Source organism: Mus caroli, unplaced genomic scaffold (genome assembly GCF_978045245.1).
Source record: "Mus caroli unplaced genomic scaffold, Mus_caroli_1 scaffold_14, whole genome shotgun sequence".
NCBI lineage: Eukaryota > Metazoa > Chordata > Mammalia > Rodentia > Muridae > Mus > Mus caroli.
The window spans coordinates 86,063,483-86,085,940 of record NW_028227269.1 but is presented as its reverse complement, the minus strand read 5'-3'; the positions used below and the strand labels follow the sequence as shown (position 1 = coordinate 86,085,940).

At 42.4% G+C, this 22,458-nt stretch overlaps 1 protein-coding gene across 1 annotated transcript; it reads left to right on the top strand.

Annotated features, from left to right (window-relative positions):
- The first annotated feature begins 23 nt into the window (after window positions 1-23).
- On the top strand, window positions 24-22,305 carry Snw1 (SNW domain containing 1). Its single transcript, XM_021179155.3, has 14 exons — window positions 24-94; window positions 3,603-3,756; window positions 7,600-7,761; window positions 10,595-10,690; window positions 10,781-10,887; window positions 11,834-11,938; window positions 12,869-12,938; window positions 13,398-13,463; window positions 15,409-15,525; window positions 16,613-16,754; window positions 18,412-18,508; window positions 19,664-19,781; window positions 21,413-21,576; window positions 21,659-22,305. The coding sequence occupies exons 1-14, from the start codon at window positions 81-83 to the stop codon at window positions 21,855-21,857; spliced, it is 1,611 nt and encodes a 536-aa protein (XP_021034814.1). The 5' UTR covers window positions 24-80; the 3' UTR covers window positions 21,858-22,305.
- The last annotated feature ends 153 nt before the right edge of the window (window positions 22,306-22,458 follow it).

The following is a 22,458-nucleotide window of genomic DNA, read 5'->3' as shown; positions in this document are numbered from 1 at the left end:
CATTTTTCCATTGTGTTCCTCGTTCCCGGGCAAGACTCGCCCGGCGACGTTGTGGCCTGCGCAGGAAGAAGCGGAAGAAGATGGCGCTCACCAGGTGGGTTGTTGATTTGGGTCCTCGATACGGAAGGGTCTGGAGTACACATCTTTTCCTTTCTGCCTGGACTGTTCGGGCTGTGACCTGGCCTGAGGCGCAGAAGTAACTTAGTCAAAACCGTGGCTGGAACCTCTCTCGGGCTTCCTCCGCGACTAGGCCGCGCCGAAGCCGGGGTCTTTCCTTTGGGGCTTCCCGGGTTGAGTTCGCCCCCCCTCCCCTGTTCCGAGAGCCCCGTCATGGCCTCGCCGCGAGGACCTCACATGTGCTTCGCGTAAGCGGCGCGGTAGATTGACGAGCGCCTTGTGGACTGCGGGCTGAGATGGTTGCACTGCGAAGCCGCGGCTTATTTAACCCCGCTAAGCAAAGCTCGCCAGTCTCGTGGGAGGCTTTCCAGCCGCTTATATGTTTTGTGCTTCTCATTTTCTCCTGCTACTCTCTCTCCCGAGACAAAGAATTTTGCAAAAAAAAAAACCAAAGAGTTGGGAACGTCCAAGAACCGACCAAGTGTTTTTTTAATTGACAGCAGTAGGGGCTGCTGTTGACTAAATGCGCGCCGCTCCACCTTTTAACTTTGGATCTTAGAATTTCTTTTGTACATAGAACCACCTCCGGCTTTTGCTGTTCCTTGTTGCCCTGGTTACTGTATGTGAAGTGTTTCCAACCTTTAAGGGAAAAAAAAATGCTAAGTGGGAGACTTCCAAAAAGTTATGTAACTCCCAACTGCTGTAAGTGGAAAAACTTTCCATGCAAACTCAGCTGGAAAAGTCTGATTTTAAAGAAGGTATTCACTTTAGGGCCTTGGCTTGTACCTGTTAAACCCACTTCTCATATTTTTTTTCCTGGCTCATAACAGTATGAATCCTAAGAATATTTTGGTCATATGAATTAAGGTTCGTTGTCCTGCTTCGCCCTAGAGGTAGTATATGTAGAATGAAAAAAAAAAAAAATTTTTTTTTAACCGGGAAAATGGACAAGTGGATACAGGGATGAAAATAGTATAGTGCAGGCGGGAGGATCTCTGAGTTCCAAGGCCAATCGGGTCTGTATAGGTAGTTTAAGGCCAGGATTTGAAAACAAAAACAGAACAACACTGACCTGGTGAGCTTTAACTATCTGCTTAACACCTGGTAAAAAGATATCAGGTGAAAAAATTGCCTGGAACAGATCGGCTTATGGACATGTCTAGAGAGGATTGTTTTTCTTGCTAAGAGATGCAGGAAGATCCAAACCACTAATGGCTGCTCCATTCCCTAGGCGGGATGTCCTGCACAGTTTAAGAAAGCTAGATGAGTATAAGCCACTCTGCCAACCAGCAAGCAGCTTACATGGTGCCTCGCCTGCCTGCCTGCCTGCCTCCCTCCTTCCCTCCTTGCTTCTCTGCAAGAAGGCAAGTCCCTCTTGCTCTTGACTGTCTGTGGGATTTCACTAGCTGCCTTGACATCTCTTGTGGGTTGTAACCTGGAATTATAAGCCAAATGTACTGGCTGGGTTTGTGTGTCAATTTGACACAAGCTCAATTTATCACACAGATAGGAGCCTCACTTAAGGAAATGCCTCCATGAGATCTAGCTGTAAGGCATTTACTCAATTAGTGATCAAGGTGGGAGGGCCCAGCCAATTGTGGGTGGTGTCATTCCTGGGCTGGTAGTTCTGGGTTTTCTAAGAAAGCGAACTGAGCAAGCCAGGGGAAGCAATCCAGAAAGCAGCAGCCTCCATGGCCTCTGCATGAGCTCCTACCTCCAAGTTCCTGCCCTGTGCGAGTCCCTTTCCTTACTTCCTTTGGTGATATACAGCATTGTGTAAGTGTAAGCTGAATAAACCCTTTCCTCCCCCTACTTGCTTCTTGGTCATGTTTTGTGCAAGAATACATACAGTGACTAAGACATCAGATAAGCTCTTCCTCCTGTAAATTGTGTTTTGCCGCAGTTTTTTAACAACAGCCACAGAAATGAAACTGGAACCAACAGATGATGTACTGGTACATCAACAGATGTGTGGTACCAGCCTCGGTACAGAAAAATAAGAGTGAGTTGTGCTGACTGAGTGTTTTAGGTAGCAAATGTTCAAGTCTTCTTCAGGCACTATGATACAGATTAGTAGGACCACGAGGGGGAAAGTAGAATTTAAAATGGATGCACACAAGAAGAACGCCAGAGGTATAGTATGTCTTGAGTGCCTATCAGAGCAATGCTGAAAGGTGAAGTCTCAAAATGGTTGGGCTTGAGGACTACAAAGCTTTCAGTTAGCTTTCATTTCTGTGTTTTTAAATGTCGTTTATAAAACTAGCAAATATGGACTGGAGGAATAGCTCAGTGGTTCAAAGCATTGGCTGTTCTTGCAGAGGACCTGGTATGTTTCCCAGCACCCACATGGCAGCTCAGGTTGCTCTGTCTGGTAAATGAATAGTTAATCATAATGCAGAAAGTTGGATGGTATACACATGGTCTAGACAGCTTTAATCCCAAAACTGGGGAAGCAGCTGGATCTACACAGTGAGAGTCTGTCTGCTGACAATGAAAACAGAAAAACCAATAGGAAAGCACAGTAGCATTATGTGGAATTCCTCTATAATCTCATTACTCTAGAGGCTGAGACTAGACGGGGACAAGTTCAAGACCAGCCTGGACTACCTAAATAGACCTTGTTAAAAATTAGGAAGGCCACCAAACCCAGACACTATTGCATATGCCAGAAAGATTTTGCTGAAGGGACCCTGTTATAGCTGTCTTGTATGAGGCTGTGCCAGTGTCTGGCAAATACAGAAGTGGATGCTCACAGTCACCTATAAGATGGAACACAGGCCCCCCCAATGGAGAAGCTAGAGAAAGCACCCAAGGAGCTGAAGGGGTCTGCAAGCCTATAGGTGGAACAACACTGTGAACTAACCAGTACCCCCAGAGCTCTTATCTCTAGCTGCATGTGTAGCAGAAGATGCCCTAGTTGGTCATCACTGGGAAGAGAGGCCCCTTGGTATTGCAAACTTTATATGCCCCAGTACAGGGGAACACCAGGGCCAAGAAGCGGGAGTGGGTGGGTAGGGGAGCAGGATGGGGGGTGGGGGGGTATAGGGAACTTTCAGGATAGCATTTGAAATGTATATAAAGAAAATATCTAATAAAAAAAGAAAAAAATAGGAAGGATTCTTAGGAAACCATGTGCTAGAGGCCGGCTTCTGTATAAAGTATAGAAACACAGATGGGCTGTTGAGATGGCTCAGCACTTAAGAGCACTGACTGCTCTTCTGAACATCCTGAGTTCAAATTCCAGCAACCACAAGGTGGCTTATAACCATCCGTAATAATCTGACGCCCTCTTAAGTCTGTACAAGCATTTGCCTTTGGCATAGTCAACATTTTTACTGTTTGTCTCTGAGTAATTTTTTTCCTTTCCACACATAAGAATAACAAATATTAAATGGTTCTAATAATCATTGAAAAGTCTGTGTGCAGAGTAAAGGCATATTGTAGCTGAATTGTGATAATTAAATTCTGACTTTAATTTCCTGTAGCTTTTTACCTGCGCCTACTCAGCTGTCTCAGGACCAACTTGAAGCTGAAGAAAGGGCAAGATCTCAGAGATCACTGCAGACCTCTCTGGTCTCCTCTCGAAGGGAGCCTCCCCCATACGGATATAGGAAAGGCTGGATTCCGAGACTGTTAGAGGTAAATGTGGGCTAAAATATATTATTGTACACTTGCAAGATAAACTTGAACCCTGGATGGTGAGTATTAACAGCCATGCATTAGTAAGTTCAGAAAGTCTGTTCTTCCTTGCATAGACTTTCTTGTTCATTGTCTTGGTCGGTGATCACCGGAAAATCACTGTTTTGCTTCTTATCATACTGAACTATTCAACTTGTACAAAAGGGACTAGCATACCTTTACAAATGTAGGTCTTACAGCACTTGAACAATAATGGGAGAGTGTGATACAGATGCAAGAAGGGGCAGATGGCCCAGCAAGCAGCAGCTCTTGCTACACAAACCTGACAATTTGAATTTGATTCCACAGTGGGAAAAGAGAACGTGTTCCCAAAACATTTTTGTTGTTTTAAGATTTATTTATTATATGTAAGTACACTGTAGCAGTCTTCAGACACACCAGAAGAGGGCATTGGATTCCATTACAGATGGTTCTGAGTCACCATGTGGTTGCTGAGAATTGAACTCAGGACCTCTGAAAGAGCAGTCAGTGCTCTTAACCACTGAGCCATCTCTCCAGCCCCCCAAACTTTTTTTTTTTTGCAAGCACTGTGGTGTGGACATGTGCCCCACTTCTTTCTCTCTCTCCCTCCCCCTCTCTCTTTCTCTGTCACACATACACTAGTAATAATAAATACAAACTTTAAATCTTGGTAAGGAAAAGAATCAGAGTGGGTTTGCATTTGGTTGTGCTCACCCCCACCCCACCTTCAACAATGAAAATAATACCATGTCATAACTCTGAAGGATACCCTTCTTCAGGGAGAACTCCAATAGTGTCTCCTTTGTTGGTTTGTGTGCTTTTTAAGTCTTCAGTTTGATTATGTTAGCACATGCCTGGTCATAATATTACATACCTACATTTTTGGGAGTGTGAAAGCTAAAACTTTGGTTGATTTGGTGGAAGCAAAGATTTTTTTGTACCTCTGATTTGTCTCCAAAGAACAAATTTCCTTTGGAGACATATTTAACTGATTACTCAGAATCCTGTGCATATTTCATTACATATCTTTTCCCAATAGCACATATTTGCCATCTTCCTTATCTGGAGAGAAAAGTAAACACTTGAGACCTAGCCTATCTGGGCTAAAGAGATGGGTCAGCAGTTAGTAAACTTATATATTGTGTTCATATCAAATGATCTCCCCTTACCTGGATATGGTGGTACATGCCTGTAGTCCCAGCACTTGGGAGGCAGAGGCAGGCAGATTGTGAGTTTGAGGCCAGCCTGGTCTACAGAGTGAGTTCCAGGCCAGCCAGGGCTATTCAGGGAAACTGTCTCAAAAAATAAAAGTCAGCAAGCAAAAGAAAAAGAATGAGAGATTAAGTTATTTTATATGTCTGAGTGTTTTCCCTCCTCATATATCTGTGTACCACATTCATGCAGTGTCCTTGGAGGTCAGAAGAGGGCCTTGCAACAGGTGTTACAAGTAGGTCCTGGGAACCAAATTTGAGTTCTCTGCAAAGAGTAGCCAGTGCTCTTAAGCACCAAGCCAACTTCCAGCCCTGTGTAGCCTTATACATAAGGTTATGACATCTGCCGGATACTTAAGGTCTCTACCTTTTTGCAGTCTGCCTCCAGGTGGGTTTCTAGTATCTTCAAATAGAAACATTGATTAGCATCTTGCTCAAAGCCTTCTGCACTCTGTCTCTCTCTTGTTTGCCATGCCTCTGTCCACTCTGTCAGGTCAAGAAACAGAGCACCTAACAAAGCCCACCCTGCCTTGCTGTAACAGCCCTGGATTTTGTTGGGTTTTGTTTTGTCTGTGTTCTCATCTGGTCTTTATGAATCCAGGTGTGTGAAGCCTGTCTTGCTGTTTTTAAGAATTTGGGATTTGGTTTTGTTCCATCTGGAATTAGTGTGATGCATGACAAGATAGGAAGGCATTCCAGCCTCCTGGATAATCTATTCCTCTATGCAGCCAAAAGGTAGTGGCAGGCATTATATAATTGTACTTAGTGTCCTTTAAGAGCTTATAGATATGTTTTGGGGCATGGGGCTTTCCCTGGATTACAGCGTGGGGACAGCAGGCTTCAGTTTTCATACAAGAGAGCCTTTGAGCTTTCTGACATCTGGTGGCTGTTAGCTTTTCTAGTCTTAATTGATTATCAAAGGTTTTGTATATCCTGGCGAATCAGAGCAGTTCATTTAGAAATCAAACTCAAGTGGCCAGCTAATCTGAAAATGCCAGGGTGCTTTGGGGAGAGTGGCTATTCTCTGAAAAAGGCATTTTGTTATAGTTTTCACAGTAAAAGCTGTGATTTTTCTAGCAGGGTTAATGACCACATAATGCTACAGCTACAGTTGTGCTGATTACAGTCGAAGAACTCCAGCAAGTCTGAGTGTGTGTCAGATTGATGATCTGTGTACAGGAAGGCACTTTTCTTAGGAAGACTTATTTCTGCCTAATTTACAAGAATATAGCTCTTTTTCACTTGATTTGTTGGTTTTCAAAAATATCAACTCTCTCCAGTAAATAAGCATATTGAGGCTAGAAATTCACATCCAAGATTTAATGAAATATCCTGTGATAAAAACAGACTTTAGAAAAAATGAGGTTGTTGGTTTTTTGGGGTTGTTGTTGTTTTCCAGTAAATACACCTGTTGATGAGTTTCCCTTTTTCTAACAATCTTGGTAACGGGAGTTGAGTATAGCTTATGTAATCTATTCAGGACCAAAAGTTGTTCCAACTTCAGTTTTAGTTTTGGTTTGTTTTGGGTTTTTGTTTTGTTCTGTTTTGTTTTTAAGATTTATTTATTTATTATGTGTGAGTATACTGTAGCTGACTTCAGACACTCCAGAAGAGGGAGTCAGATCTCATTACGGATGGTTGTGAGCCACCATGTGGTTGCTGGGATTTGAACTCAGGACCTTTGAAAGAACAGTCGGGTGCTTTTATCTGCTGAGCCATCTCACTAGCCCCATTTTTTTTTCCAGTTTTAAATCAACAAAGTCTATGTAAATCAACAAAGACTGTTGATTTAAAACTATTAGAGGAGCCAGACATGGTGATGTATGCCTTCAATCCCAGCATACACACACTCACTCACATACTCTCCCTCTCCCTCTGTCCCTCCTCTCTCCCCCCACACCCCCCATAGCTTACCAAAAAAGAAAAGGAAAATGATTCCCTTTTGTCTGAATTTGGGTTTTATGGCTATGAAGAGATCCTGTGATCAAGTTTACTCTTATAAAGGAAAACATTTACTTGGGGGCTGGCTTACAGTTTCTGAGGTTTAGTCCCTTATGGTGGGTAGCATGGCAGTGTTGAGGCAGACATGGTGCTGGAGAAACACCTGAGAATTCTACATCTTGATACAAAGGCAGCAGAAGGAGACTGTGTTCCACACAGGCATTGCCTGAGCATATAAGAGACAGTAAAGCTTATCTTCACAGTGATATAGTTCAACAAGGCCACACCTAGTCCAAGGCCACGCCTCCTAATAGTGCCACTCCCTATGGGCCAAGCATTCACACACATTGTCTATGGGGCTATAACCTATTCAAACCACCACAGCTTGGATCTTCCTTTGTTTGCTTTGGTTGAGAGTTTCACTTGTGTTATTTCTTTAAAAGGCCCTCACAGCCACTCCTCTGAAAGTATGACAGCGCCTCTTGCAGAACCTGTACCATCCTCATGGTGCTTCCTACACTCGGTCTGGCTTACACACTGCCCGCTAACTGCACAGATGAAAACCTCGTTGTTTACTGCTGTGATTCATACCTAGCATAGATTTGCTAACTTGCATGATTTGCTACTTACTACTAAATATTCTTTTTACTTCTTTTCTTGAAATATACAGGATTTTGGAGATGGAGGTGCTTTCCCAGAAATCCATGTGGCCCAGTATCCTCTGGATATGGGACGAAAGAAAAAAATGTCGAATGCTCTGGCCATTCAGGTGGATCCTGAAGGGAAAATTAAATATGATGCAATTGCTCGGCAGGGACAGTCCAAAGACAAGGTAATCTCTCATTGGTTTTGTTTGCTTGTTTTTTGTATTGATAAATATTTTGTGAAATGTATTACATTGTGTGGAAATGATAAGCCACTTGCCGTTTTGGACTCTGTAACAGTAACAGTGAGGAACTGCTTTGAAGGCCTAGCTTTGTTCTGTTTCCCCGTATACCTGATAGAAGCAGGAAGTTCCCTCAGTTTCAGTGATGCTAAGATATGGCAAGCTTCAGTGGATCTTTATTTACTTCTAGATATGTTTTGGGGCATGGGGCTTTCCCTGGATTACAGCATGGAGACAGCAGCTCTGAACCTGTGGTCACAACCCCTTTGGGATTACATAGTAGACATCTTGCATATCAGATATTTACATTATAATGCATAACAGTGGGAAAATTACAGTTATGAAGTAGCAACAAAGTAATTGTATGGTTCACCATACAATGACATAAGGAAAGGTATTAAAAAGTCAAAGCATGCCAGGCCTGGTGGCGCATGCCTTTAATCAGAGGCAGGCGGATTTCTGAGTTCATGGTCAGCCTGGTCTACAGAGTGAGTTCCAGAACAGCCAGGGCTACACAGAGAAACCCTGTCTCAAAAAGAAAAAAGAAAAAAAAAAAATTAAAACATTAGGAAGGTTGAGAACCACTGCCCTAGAGTCACAACCTTGTCCAGTGTTAGTGATAGGCATAAGAAGGGGCGAAAACACTTAATAGTAGAGAAAAATCTTTGACCATTGTTCTCTGTGCATTTAAAACTACAATGCCTAAGACACTCATAAGAGAAACATGTGAGGAAGTGGTCCTTGGGATATATTTTGATAGAACTTGTGTGGACTTCAGTGATATCTTAAAAACTGCCAACATGTGCAGTTTTCCTTCTGCAGCTATTTTGTGGAAAACATTCTGTGAGCGATAGTTCCTTAAGGAATGTCTTTAATCCCTCCTCCCAAACTCCAGCGACCTCAGCTGACCTTGTGATAAATCCCATGTTGCTAGCTTGTTTATATATTGCAGACAACACGGTGTGATGTATGTGTTGAGAGGCTCACCTTTCAGTCCTGTTCTTGTCAGCCCAGCAGTCGGATGACTTGCTGCTTTCTCTTTATGGTTTAGCAAGGTTTTATTTTTACCTATGTGAATATGCCTGTGCCTGTAGAGGCCAGAAGGCACATGCATACCCCAGCCTGCTTTTCTCTAATGAGGAAATCTCTATGCGCCTACCTTCAGAGTAGTTTTCCCAGGCCTCCTCCCAGCCATGTTGCGTACTGAGATATGCTGGGTTTCTCCAGCACATTAGGTGTTCAGGCTGTAGGATGTGAGACTTCATAGTCAATTATCACGAGGAATCCTGCTCCTCAGATGTCCCTCACTCTGCCTTGTAAGATGCTAGAATCTCACTCCTGCTAACTTTGGAATACCCAAATAAGCACAAAATGGCTCTTATGTACTAAATTAGTATTGAGACTATGTCGAACATACGTGACTACTTGGAAGCCATTGACTTAGGAGCTCCCTGTAATGAGTGCCGTGTAAAAGTGGTCAACTCTTGGTGGTAATCTCAGTGCTCCTCTGCCGTGTTAGAAGATTTTCAGTTTGTGGTGGGGTAGATTTTTCCACCCTAAAAAGGAATCCAGCTTTTGAGGTGGGTTACTGCTATGTGGTCCTCATGTACTGATCCTTACTCTTCTCATTGTTGTGTGCTTCTCGGTTCCTTATAAAGTGAACACGCTTAAAACATGATGCTAGCGATGGCTCGTGTGTCAGTAGTTAAACCTCTGCTAAATTCTCTCTTTTCCAATCCTTTTCATTCTTCAACACAGTAAGCTAAACATTTCAGTTTATAGCTCTGGAAAATAAATACCTTGTGTAGAATGTTCTGAGCCAGGTACTTGGGTATGTCTGATATGTGGCCCTATCTTATTTGAGGGTGAGTTAGGAACTTTGCTGGTCCTGATAGAATTCATAAAGTAGTCCTAAAATTGAATATAGAACAAGTTATATACTGGGATAATTTGTTTGTCTTGTTAATATGCTATAACCCCAGAATCACTTGGGAAGGGAGCTTCAGTTGAGGAATTGTCTAAATGGAGTTGGCCACATGTAGAAGTCAGGCCAGTGTAGGCACCACCATTTCCTAGACAGAGAAATTCCTGTACTGTGTAAGGAAAGAAGGCTAAATGGGAGCAAACAGCAAGGGTCATTATGTCTCTGCTTCTGACTGGGTCTGATGTGACTACTAGCAGTGTGAGTTCCTGCCGTGACTTCTCTCAGTAATAGACTCTGACTTAGAACTGTAAGCCAAGTAAACCTTTCCTCCCTGGGGTTTTTGGTCAGGTTCTCTCTCACAAAGACAGACAGGAAACTAGAATACACATATAAATATATTTGTTTTCTCTTACTTTTGCAGAAGAAAATAGTCTTTTTTTTTTTTAATTTATAGAATTGATTCCAGAAAACAAACATTATAAATAGGATGAGGCCAGTGGAATTTTCTAGGCTCAGTGAATTTGGAAAATATTTAGTAGCCTGACTTAAATTCTGATGAGTTTTTAATCCAAACAGTGGAGCCATAGGCAGTTTGTATCATCATTAATTTCAAGATGTGGTAAGCCTCAAATAGAGATCACTAACGTACAAGGTCTTATTGGCAGAATGTATCTGGATACTGACTTGAGTATTTTAAACAATTTTAGCTTTAAAATCTGAACCACAAAGCTAGGTATCCTAAATGTGAAAATATGCTACAAGAACGTGTTGACATCTAGACTGACTTTGACTTAATGAGACTGCTCTTTCCATTCTCTGTATCCCTAAGCCTGCTTGTGTTTGGACACTCTATAGGTCATTTACAGCAAATACACGGACCTGGTTCCTAAGGAGGTTATGAATGCAGATGACCCAGACCTGCAACGGCCCGATGAAGAGGCAATTAAAGAGGTAACGAGGAGTTGATACATGTGATTGTTTTAGATGACTTTATGTCCTTACTAATTTCCAAACCACTCAACATGATGCTTCTTGTTTCAGATAACAGAAAAGACAAGAGTTGCCTTGGAGAAATCTGTGTCGCAGAAGGTTGCTGCAGCCATGCCAGTTCGCGCAGCTGACAAGCTGGCTCCTGCTCAGTATATCCGGTATGCAAGAGTTAGTTGCATGTCACACTCAATAGGTGGGATTTTAATAACTCTCCAGCCTACAAAGCCAGTTACAAACATGTTGTCTTAATGACTTTTGAAGCCTGTTAACTCTTGCTTGCAAAAGTTCTTTAAAATACCCATGTTTGGATAGTAACTGTTAGAAGCTGTGTGGAGTTGCAAATGCATAAGAAAAGTCTTGTGAATCTCTGAGTCATAGGACTGCCAAGAATACTTGGTGTGAGACCCTGTCTCAAGAAAAAAGGTGTTAACCATTGTGATCTTCAAATGGTTATGGTTTTGATTTTCAGGGGTTTCTTTTTAGAGAATAAACCCTTTCCTGTGGTATATGACCCAAACCACAATTGTTTATTATTTTTTATTATATTTAATAAACAAATACACTATTTCTAAATGTTGAGGGCCTTCAGCGGACTGTGTAAGGAATGCTTGGAACTAGAACGAAAAGGAAAACATGGAGTTAGTAGGGTTTTGCCTGCATGCCCAGTACCCTGCAAGGCCAGAAAGAGGGAGTCAGATCCGCTGGAATTGAAGTTACAGGCAGTGTGATTGGATATTGGTATTGGGAATTGAACCTGAGTCCTCTGGAAGAACAGTCAATGCCTGGCAATTTTTTCCCATAATGGAGAGATAAAGTAGGTGTTTTCGACCTGCGAAGCTGAGGAGGAGCACTTCCCAGGTGGGATGTGGAGAGGATGAGAAGGGAAGTCAGTAAGCACTTTAGTGCACATCTTGTTTGTGACTCGGTTTCTGTTGCTTTTCTGGTCTGTATCTGGCTGCCCTGCCTAAATGTGTGGTGATTTTATATCAGAACTTTCTGCAAAGAGTTGAAAGTGTGGTCACTTTGGATTGTAGTAAAAGACAAATACCTACAAAAAAAAGCTTGCAGTAGTTAACACCTTTAATTTTAATCTACTTTCTTTAGCTACACACCATCTCAGCAAGGAGTAGCATTCAATTCTGGAGCTAAACAGAGGGTCATTCGGATGGTGGAAATGCAGAAAGACCCAATGGAGCCTCCAAGATTCAAGTAAGTATACGGTTTCACAGTGGTCAACTGCTGCTGTTTTAAAGTATCAAACAAGAGGGGGCTGGAGAGATGGCTCAGTGGTTAAGAGCACTGACTGCTCTTCCAGAGGTCTGAAGTTCAATTCCCAGCAATCTTATGCCACATGGTGGCTTAGAACCATCTAGAATCCAATGCCACCTTCTGGTGTATCTGAAGACAGCTACACTGTGCTTATATAAATATATTTATATTTTAAGTATCCAACAAGAAAAGTGTCCCACATGTTCATCAACAGGTACATAGATAAGCAAACATTGGCACATCAGTACCTGGAATATTAAGCCAAGAAAGGCCTTTTCAGATGAGTCTGAAAATAATTACACTACATGAAAGAAGCCAGACAGAAACACATGACGCAATGTTATATCTGTGTGTATGTGTAAAACTACACCGTGGTGTCAGCTGGAAGGCTCAGAGGTTAAGACACTTTCTGCCAATCCGATGACTAGAGGTCAGTTCCTTGAACTCACATGGCATGAGGCGTGAACCCACTCCTTGATAGTTGTTTTCTGATGTCCACACTTCCCAGGGTACATGCATACCCACCTCACACACAGATATTAAATGAATTAAGTTTAAAGAATTCTAGAAAATGAATTTACACTTAGTTACGGACGGTTGATGAGTGGTTGCCCATGGAGAAGTGGGTGGGGAGAGATCTGGGTCACGCACAAGATGAGGGGATGAGGATGCTCACTGTCTAGATTGTTATCCAGGTGACTGGGTCGTATGCTTCATGTTTAATTCATTGTGGGTTACTTATATCAACCTGGGAGTGCATTGTACTGTGCGGTGTTAACACTGTGAGGTGAGTGGTGACAGTGGCCACATTTACCAGCTGACAAAAGCAAGCCTTGTGCTCTGACTGTTTCTCTCTAATTTATTCTTCAGGATTAATAAGAAAATTCCCCGGGGACCACCATCTCCTCCTGCACCTGTAATGCACTCTCCTAGTCGGAAGGTAATCCTGCTATAGTCAAGTCTCACTTGTGATTTTAGTTTACAAACTAAATGGACCCAGTTAAGACTAAAGTACAGTTCGGTGTGCTTCTGAGAATGAGTATGTGGGAGCATGCTGGCTTACCCGCAGCAGCTCGAGCTCTGAATTCAGGGAGTGGACAGATCCTCTTTGAGTTGCACAGTTGCCGTTTTCATCTGAAAGCTTCCATATTGCCCCACTCCTCCAAGTCAGCCATGCCTAAGTATGGAAAAGTACTGTCCAACATCTCTGATAATCTGAACTCTTCTCCTTTCTTCACATTACTGCTCCTGTGACTGCAGTTCACGCTGCTCCGCTCTAGCAGAGGTTTTACTGCAATTGTCGTCCTGTGTTGATGCATGTAGAGATGTCCTTGGGGAGGATCGTATTTGGGCTTTCAGTTAGGCTGTAATAAAAACGTCTCTTCTCACCTGTTTTCAGATGACTGTAAAGGAACAGCAAGAGTGGAAGATCCCTCCTTGTATTTCCAACTGGAAGAACGCTAAGGTGATTACTTTCCCACACTGTCTCTTGGGACGGTCCCTGGGGATTGCTTAGGACGGAGTCGGAGCCTGGGAACATTCCTTGAAGCCTTAGCTCCTCGGTTAGCCTAACATTCCCAATAAGAAATTACAAATGCTAAGGGCAGAGCTCAGTGGAAGTGCACACAGTCAGCATCTGAGACCTGATGTACCCCCAAAGAAATAGACAGCTTCATGGAGCATTGCATTTTAAACTACACCAGAAATATGCTATACCAGGCATTTGAATACCATGTAAATCTCTCTGGTATATTATAGCTGTCAGAAACACATAGATAAGGGGAAAAAAGAGAGAGAAAAAAATACCTTCTTGATTGAAGATACAATTCTTCACGAAGATCAAACTTCTAGGTTAGAATTCTTTCCAGTCTCTCTGTTCACATGAAGAAAGCCAGCAGAGTGTCCGGGGCGGGGACATGGCTAGGAGGGTCTCACTGCTTTCTTTATTCTTAGCTATTCTTCTGCGTAGTGTTGCTGCTCACAGAGTTGTCAGGAGTGGTGTTGCATGCTTGTGATTCCTGCACACATGAAATGAAGCAGGAGGATAGCAAGTTGAAGGCTACTCTGGACTACATAGCAAGATCCTCTCTAAAAAAATAAGCTCTAAAAATAAACCTTTGTGATGCAGGACGTGCTGAGGCAGAGGCAGGGGAGTCTATAGGTTTGAGGCCAGTCTGTGAGTTTCAGGACAGCCAAGGTTGAATAGAGAGTCCCAAATACATAGAAAAACTCAAAAACAAACACAAAAATTCCTATGTATATGAACTGCCAGAGTTTCCAGAATTGGTGAGGATCTGTAAAATCCGGATCCATTTCCTGATTCCTATTCCTTACAGGCTTGGAGTCCTACTCCATGACTCAGTGGTGGGTGACGGCAGCAGCTTTAAGCCAGGAATTAAATATAAAATTACATAGTCACCTTCCACTGGAAAGGCTCTAGACCATCTTTTTTAAATGGTGTTTTTTGTTTGTTTGTTTTTTAAGATTTACTTATTATTATACATAGGTAGGTACACTATAGCTGACTTCAGATGCACCAGAAGAGGGCGTCAGATCTCATTACAGGTGGTTGTGAGCCCCCATGTGATTGTTGGGATTTGAACTCAGAACCTTTGGAAGATTTGTCAGTGTGCTCTTACCTGCTGAGCCATCTTGTCAGCCCAAGCTCTGAACCATCTTACGTGGGTTGATTTGTGTCTATGTAACGCTGTGAGGTGTTGAGGCAGCTCTGAAACACTGGGTCTTCATTAATCTCTGGGTTCTTTTCAGATGGGAGGTTCTTTATATTTTGCTTTGGTGCCAAGGTCCCAGTCTGTAGCCTGGAACTTGCTATGGGGCCAGGCCAGTCCTGAACTTGGAATCCTCTCGTGTTGTTGCAGACTTGTAGCAGCACACCCAGCTAGCGCTGCTTCGTTATTAGGAGACAGACAATGGACTTAAGGGTAGTGTTTGATAGACAAGTTAGAAATCTGGAAAAATAAAACCAGGCCAGAAGATACGATTCCAGCAGATGTTCAGCATATTCCCTGTGTTCTCATAGTTTGTCTGCATTCTTAGGACTTGGTTTTACTATAGTTTGACATTGGACAATAGTCTTCATTTAAATGCTTGGGCTTTTGCATCATAATGTTAGTGATCCAGACTTGGTTCACCCATGTACTGACTCTAAATTTTTCGACATCCCTTGGCACTCTACCCCACCTTCCTTGAGATGGGGAGTTGTGTTGCTAGCCTCATGTAGTTACTAGAGTGGTTAGAGCACAGACCCTCCATCCAAAGCATTTACTGTTGTGTGAAAAGAACTGTGAGAAATAGAAAAGCAAGTGGTTCTCAGAATAGGTAGGTGCTAGTTAATGTTACATGATGACTGCAGCCCCACTGTGCTGACCTATCTTCTGCTTTCATTTCAGGGGTATACGATCCCATTAGATAAGCGGCTGGCTGCTGATGGAAGAGGACTTCAGACTGTCCACATAAATGAAAATTTTGCCAAACTGGCTGAAGCGCTCTACATTGCTGATCGGAAGGTTGGTCTTTTACACTTTGCTGAATTTTCTTGTATCATGAGCCCACATCAGTTTACCTCAGGTACCAGAGGACACTGATTGGGTGTGCTGATACAGCAGGGGCTAGCTGCAGCTCTGTCCAGAGACCCCCTAGCAGTGATGATCCCCCTGTGCCAGAGTAGTGGTTTCCTAGGCTGACCTCGTTCTTTGAAGATTACTAGGTACAGTTGTATGTTGTACAGTTTTCTTCTATTTTAGATGTAGATATTTCCCAAAAGGACAGTTGTAGGGAAGGGTAGGTAAAGATTGTCATTTAGTTCACTCAAAAATGGCATTGATGGTATTGGCTACTGACATATAAATACAGATTTAGTGCTGTATTGATATACATGTGCAAATACAAATAACTCAAATTTTATTAGATTTTGATTGTTTTACTAAAGTCTTTCAGATATAGGCAAAGATTTTGTCTTAAGATAAAGTATACTTAAATGTCGGTAGATTTTGGTTTTTGAAATAGGATCTGAGTTTCAAGCTGCAGCTTCTGCCTCAGTCCCCTGATTTCTAGATTGCAGGTATGCACTTCCATGTCCAGCAACATTTAGTTACCTATTTACTTACATTTGAGGCTGGATCTCACTATGGTTCAGCCTGGTTTCCTTTGTTTTGTTTTTGAGACAAGATCTCTCTACATAGCCCTGGCTGCCTTGGAACAAACACATACAGACTCAGCCGCCTCTGCCTTCCAAGTGCTGGGGTTACTGTCATGTACCTCTGTGTCCAGCACATCCCAGCCTGGTTTTGAACTCATGGACTGAGATGATCTGCTTTGTGCTAGGTGCTGGCTGTTGTGCTCAGCTAATATTTCATTTTTGGATTGTAAAAAAAGCATTAGTAATGTTCTTATAAACATCAACTGAACTTGCTGTGGTTGCATCATTAAAACATTCCCTAAAGACAAAAACCCAGCCTTCCAAAGGCGTATAGTCTTTTTAGCAGCAACAAACAAAGTCTTGCTTTTACCAGCAGACTTTAGTAAGGAGTTGGAAGATAGCTGTAAACATCGGATCATCGTGAGTTCTACTTAACATCTCACTTTACTAAACAGGCTCGTGAAGCAGTGGAAATGCGAGCCCAGGTAGAGAGAAAGATGGCTCAAAAAGAAAAGGAGAAACATGAAGAGAAACTTAGAGAAATGGCCCAGAAAGCCAGAGAAAGGAGAGCTGGGATCAAAACCCACGTGGAGAAAGGTATGACAATTCTCGTTGTGAAATTTACTTTGTGATAATGTATATGTCATTTTAGAAAGTCTCCATGCACGGAGTGTGTTTGTGGGACTGTCTTTTACAGCATACAAAAGTAGTTTATATGTACAAGAAAAATTGACATATCAGAAATAATGTAGAACTGAGTTACCAAAACAAGAAGTACATATCTAAAAGAAATCTTTAATATGGGAGTAACTCACTTGGTAGTAGTAACTCACTTCTGATCACAGCACTGAGGAGGCTGAGGAGGAAAGACGGAAACTTTGAGGAAGGTCAGGGCTACATAGTTAAGATCTCGTCTCCAAAACAACAACAACAACAAAAGTGAATGAAATCAATCATATAGTATATAATACAATGGATACATAAAAATAAAACAGGATATAGAAATGCCAGAAGGAAAGGCTTGTCAGAAGAGGCCTTACTTGTAAAAGCTAATATTAGTAAAAAAAATCAGAAGTAAACCATGTGGCTGTGTGGTAGAAGAACATTCTAGATGGAAAGACAGCTGACTACAAAAGCCCTTGACTTTACCCCAGTGTACCCGACTCTCTACATAGGAGAATGTGTCAGAACGCTCTACCTGTGCCAGAGCAGTTAGGGATCTGAGCCAAAAGCAGGAGGTCAGCCCCATAACATCACTGCCCTGCTGCACCAGTGGGCTCACCCAGCCAGACAGGTTGGGATTATGGTGTGCAGGTCCAACACTTGGATAACACTGCTAAATCCCCCAATCCTCCCACAGTGGCTTTTGTGGCACTATTAAAGCTGGCCAGTCACCTTATTTTTTGAAACAAAGACTCTCTGCCTAGAGCTCACCAATTTAGCTAGGCTGCCTAGGCTCTTGCTTCAACAAGAGCCTGTACATGGTTCTACTTTCTTCCCATTTGCTAAAAGATTCTGTGTGGTGTGTATATGTGTGTATGTACACTGATGTGGATGTGTGCATGCACATACCCATTACATGTGCATGTGGAGGCAAGAGGTGGCATTGAGTGTCCTTGCTCAATCAATCACTATTTCTGGTTTTGAGAAAGGGTCTCACTGAGTCAAAAGCTCACCCCTTGGCTGCCTAGAGTTTCCCAAAGACACACTACAGTGTCTAGCCTGGCTGCTAGAGATGCACACTCAGGTACTCGTGCTGGAACTGCAGACACTTTACCCACTGAGCCATTTCCCCAGCCCTTTCTTTGCACTTTATCACGACAGTTTTCAAACATGAGGAAGAAGAGGTGAAAAGCAGTGTGTGATGAAATGACCCTCTCCACCTAGACTCTGTTTAATTTTGGAAAACAGTTAGCATGGCTGGATTTTCACCACATGCTCACCTCTCAACTCCAGTCCAGCTTTCTACACAGGTGCCTTTCGGTAACTTGAGGCTGAAGTAGGAGTCTCCAGTCCACAAACCTGGATTTAAATTGACTGCAAAGAACGTTAAAGGGCTGAGTGTGACCACGAGGTGGTGCACACCTCTAATCCCAGCAGCAGGGTGGGACACAAGAGCCAGAATTGGAGACAAGCCTAGGCCATGTCTCCAAACCATAGGAAAATATAGCATTTTCTAAGGTTGAAGAGCCTCTTGCGAAAAATATGAGTAGCTAATACAATATGACAAGCTAATTTTCAGCTGTGTCCACAGAGGATGGAGAGGCCCGTGAGAGAGATGAAATCCGTCATGACAGGCGAAAAGAGAGACAGCATGACCGGAACCTTTCCAGGGCAGCTCCTGATAAGAGGTGGGTTGCTACCTGCATAAATGTGGGTCAGGAAGAAGGGCATTTCTCTAACTTGGTAATAAATTAAGAACTAACTTTGCCACACTCAAATGGTTTATCTTAACAGAATTGAAGCCCCCCAGAAAGTTCCCTGTTTGTTCTAAACCTTGTAGTAGTTAGTAGTAGTAATTAGCCTTGAGAATCTCTGGGATAGGAAAAGGATTCCAGATCATGTCTGTGGCAAAGAAGGGAAGGATAAAGTTGTTCTAGTTTGTGCCTTTTGACTCCCAAGTGGTGGAATGAGCTGCTGCATGCCTGTGTGTAGGTGGAAAGCCAGACACCATAGCCTTAGTGACAGACTTTAACATTCAGAACAGGGCTTTGAAGAATGGGGAAATGACAAACCCAGTTCATTCATAGGAACATAAAGTAGGCATCAGCAAAGTTTGTGAGTCACAAGTGCCTGAGGACTGAGGTTGCTTCAAAGTCCAGAAAATGCTGTGCGCCAAAGGTAGAATTTAGGGTTTGTGCTAAATGCAAATAAGAAACACTTTCTTCCCATATGAGCAATTTTCCACACTCTGATAATACTAGAAGCTGATCCAATCAACAGTTTCAAGTTAAAACCAGTAAAGAGCCTATGAACTTGTAATTGGATGAAAATAAAATTGTCTATAGGAATATTCTAAGGCCTAAGCATCTTGTAAGTGGTGACAGTTACTGTAGCTTCATTGAGATCTTGATTGCATTTATCCTAAAACAGGAGAGGAATTAGTGTAATGTCAGAAGTCATGTAGAGTAATTAGTCATTGCCAGGTTTTCTGTCACATCATGGAATCCTAGTAGGTTAAAAATTACTGTGTGTAGTTAGGTCAGAGCTGAGTATAGCCCACTGAGAAGGATGGATGGAAGGTGTGCGATGCATCCATTTGTATCCAAGAAACAGTCTCATGTGTTCTTCTGAGCTAAGAGGACCCAATTGTAGACTCCTAGCCACCATTTCTAAGCATGCATCTGAAGTAGTCTCAGGGCTGCTGGTGTGATCGTGCATCATCAGACCATATATGGCCATAAGACTTAAGTATAACACATTTACACTTGGCTTCTGAGGGGGTTGTACTTATTTTGCATATATTCCTCTTGTCTGTGAAGTGTATTAATAATTATTTCAAATAGGTCAAAACTACAGAGAAATGAAAATCGAGATATCAGTGAAGTCATTGCTCTTGGTGTGCCCAATCCTCGAACTTCCAATGAAGTTCAGTATGACCAAAGGCTCTTCAACCAATCCAAGGTATGAGGAACTAGAAACACCTTTGTCTTGTATGTAGATTTCTTATGGTTTCTATTGCTGTGACAAAACACCAGAACTAAAAAGCAAGTTGGGAAGGAAAGGGTTTGTTTTAAAGGCATATATCTTCATATTGTTGTTCATTGAAGATAGTAAGTGTAGTCTTAGCTCTTCCCAGGGATAACTTGTGACTGAATGGCTTGAGATTTAGAGATAGCATGTAAGTTCTTCCAAGCAACAATGCATTTTTTTGATGTTTTATATTCCCAGCATTGTACCAAGTCTATTCATTTCAATCCTTTGAAAGAATGGAGGTGGACGCACAACATATGAAGCTAGACTGTTGGTTTTTGGGGAAGAGGTTTATTTTCTTTTTTCCATTTTCATTTGTATGCATGTTTGCCTGGGTAGGCCCTTGTGTGTACATGCATATGTTGATGTTGGAAGTTGATGTTGGGAATTGTCTTTATCACTCTTCCTTCCAACTTATTCACTGAGGCAGATCTCAGTCCATCCCAGAACTCACTGAGTTAGTCTTCCTACCCAGTCTGCTCTGAGGTTTCCTGTCTACATCTTCAGAGGATGGAGTTACAGGCAAGCTTCCACAGCCACCTATCATTTACACGGGTTCAAGGAATCCAAACTGGTGCCCTCGGGCTTATGCAGAAAGTGCTTTAACACTGAGCCATCTCTGCAGCACCCTGTTATCTCTCATAGATAGCTGAGATGGGGTTGGATAATTGATAGAACTGAGATTCAACTTGAATTCTTTGATTCCAAAGCTTTATTCTTAACTGCTGTGCAATGTCAGCTAAGCTGGGCAGGAGTCGGGATGAAAGTTCCAAATAAGTAAATATTTCAAAGTGGTCATCTCTTCAGACCTTAAGCTTAAAACTTTTAAAACTGGGGGAAACTTGATGATTTTCATTGTGATTTAACGGATAGTGACATTCTCAGGCAGTTGAGGTGATATTTGTCAGCATCATTGTCTAGTATCTACAATACAATCCTTCAATTTTAATGTCACTGTTAATTGATTTTTTTTTGGAATTTGGTCTTTTGAGAATTTCATACAATTGAGTTTGACCATATTCACTGTCCTCCACCTCCTCCCAGATCTACCCTACTTTCTCTACACACCCAACTTTGTGTCTTCTTTTTGTTTTGGCTTTTTTGTTTTAGTTTTGGTTTTTTGAAGATGTATTCTTTGTGTATCCCTGGCTGTATTGGAATTTACTATGTGAGCCAGGCTGGCCTTTGTAAACCAGATCTGCTTGACTCTCTGTTCCTAGGTATCCAATTAAGGTTGTGCACCACCACACCCAGCCATATGTCCTTTATTTTTTGGCTAGTCAGAACTTTGTTGTTTGAGGCAGGGCCTCTTATACATCTCTGGCTGTCTTAGAACATGACATTTGGACCAGGCTGACTGAAATTCGGATCTACCTGCCTGCCTCATTACCGCTGGGACTCAAATGTGTATGAATAACTTGATACTTGTTTATTATTTTATATAAATGTTGCAGTTGAGGTTTTTTAATTAGCTGTAAACTTGGAAATGTTAATTCCTAAGTATTCAGATCCAGCATTGGATAAATACACCTTTATTTTTAGTGTTCTTCGTTTTTCCACAGGGTATGGACAGTGGATTTGCAGGTGGAGAAGATGAAATTTACAATGTTTATGATCAGGCCTGGAGAGGTGGGAAAGATATGGCCCAGAGTATCTACAGGCCCAGTAAAAATCTGGACAAGGACATGTATGGTGATGACCTGGAAACCAGGATAAAGACCAACAGGTACCCTTGCAGACGGTTGGTGTTCGGTCCTGTTTACAGCAGCCAAGGAAGAGTGCTCATGACCTCTGCTCATTTCCTCTAGATTTGTTCCTGATAAGGAGTTTTCTGGATCAGACCGCAAACAGAGAGGCCGAGAAGGACCAGTGCAGTTTGAGGAGGATCCTTTTGGTCTGGACAAGTTTTTGGAAGAAGCCAAACAGCACGGTGGTTCTAAAAGACCCTCTGATAGCAGTCGCCCCAAGGAACATGAGCATGAAGGCAAGAAGCGGAGGAAAGAGTAGAGGGACCTCTTAAAACTAAATCTGACATATGCAGCAGAGGACTGCCTGGTCTGGCTTCATTGTGAGCAGATGTCCCCACCCCCTCCAGACACTTGAGACTCCAGGGAATAGGGCGTCCTGGTGGGTGGGGGTGGGGACATCTTGGAAAGGGGGGAGAAGGAATGGGATGAGGAATCATCAGAGAGATGACCAGGAGGGAGATAAAGACTGGACTGTTTAAAAAAAAAAATTAAAGTTAAAAAAAAATCTCAATGATAGATCCCAGCACTCCTTTTCATTCTGGGATATAGGGGCATTGATTATTCTATTTCGGAGTAGTTTTTTAATATGGAATGGGGTTGTTTGTGCTTCTCCAATCTTGCAGCACTTAGAAAAAACACTGCCCCACACAGAATTGAGATTCCTTCCTTGTGTGTGACACTAATCCAGCTGTAACCTTTTCTGTAAACGTTATGAATAACCTCACCTCAAATGGTGAGTGGGCTAATGTTCACACACTGGAGCTCTGTCAACAGATGCATTTGCCTGTGTGCTCCTCCACCGCGCCATGGGGAACTAAGGTCTTGCTTAGTGCACCTCCTTTCAAATAAAAACATGTAGA

Bases quoted from the DNA above. Each gene is read 5' to 3' on its own strand.
- Snw1 (XM_021179155.3), top strand. The intron at 10,691-10,780 runs GTAACGAGGAGT...TTCTTGTTTCAG, and splicing joins ATGAAGAGGCAATTAAAGAG to ATAACAGAAAAGACAAGAGT. The intron at 16,755-18,411 runs GTATGACAATTC...CTGTGTCCACAG, and splicing joins CAAAACCCACGTGGAGAAAG to AGGATGGAGAGGCCCGTGAG.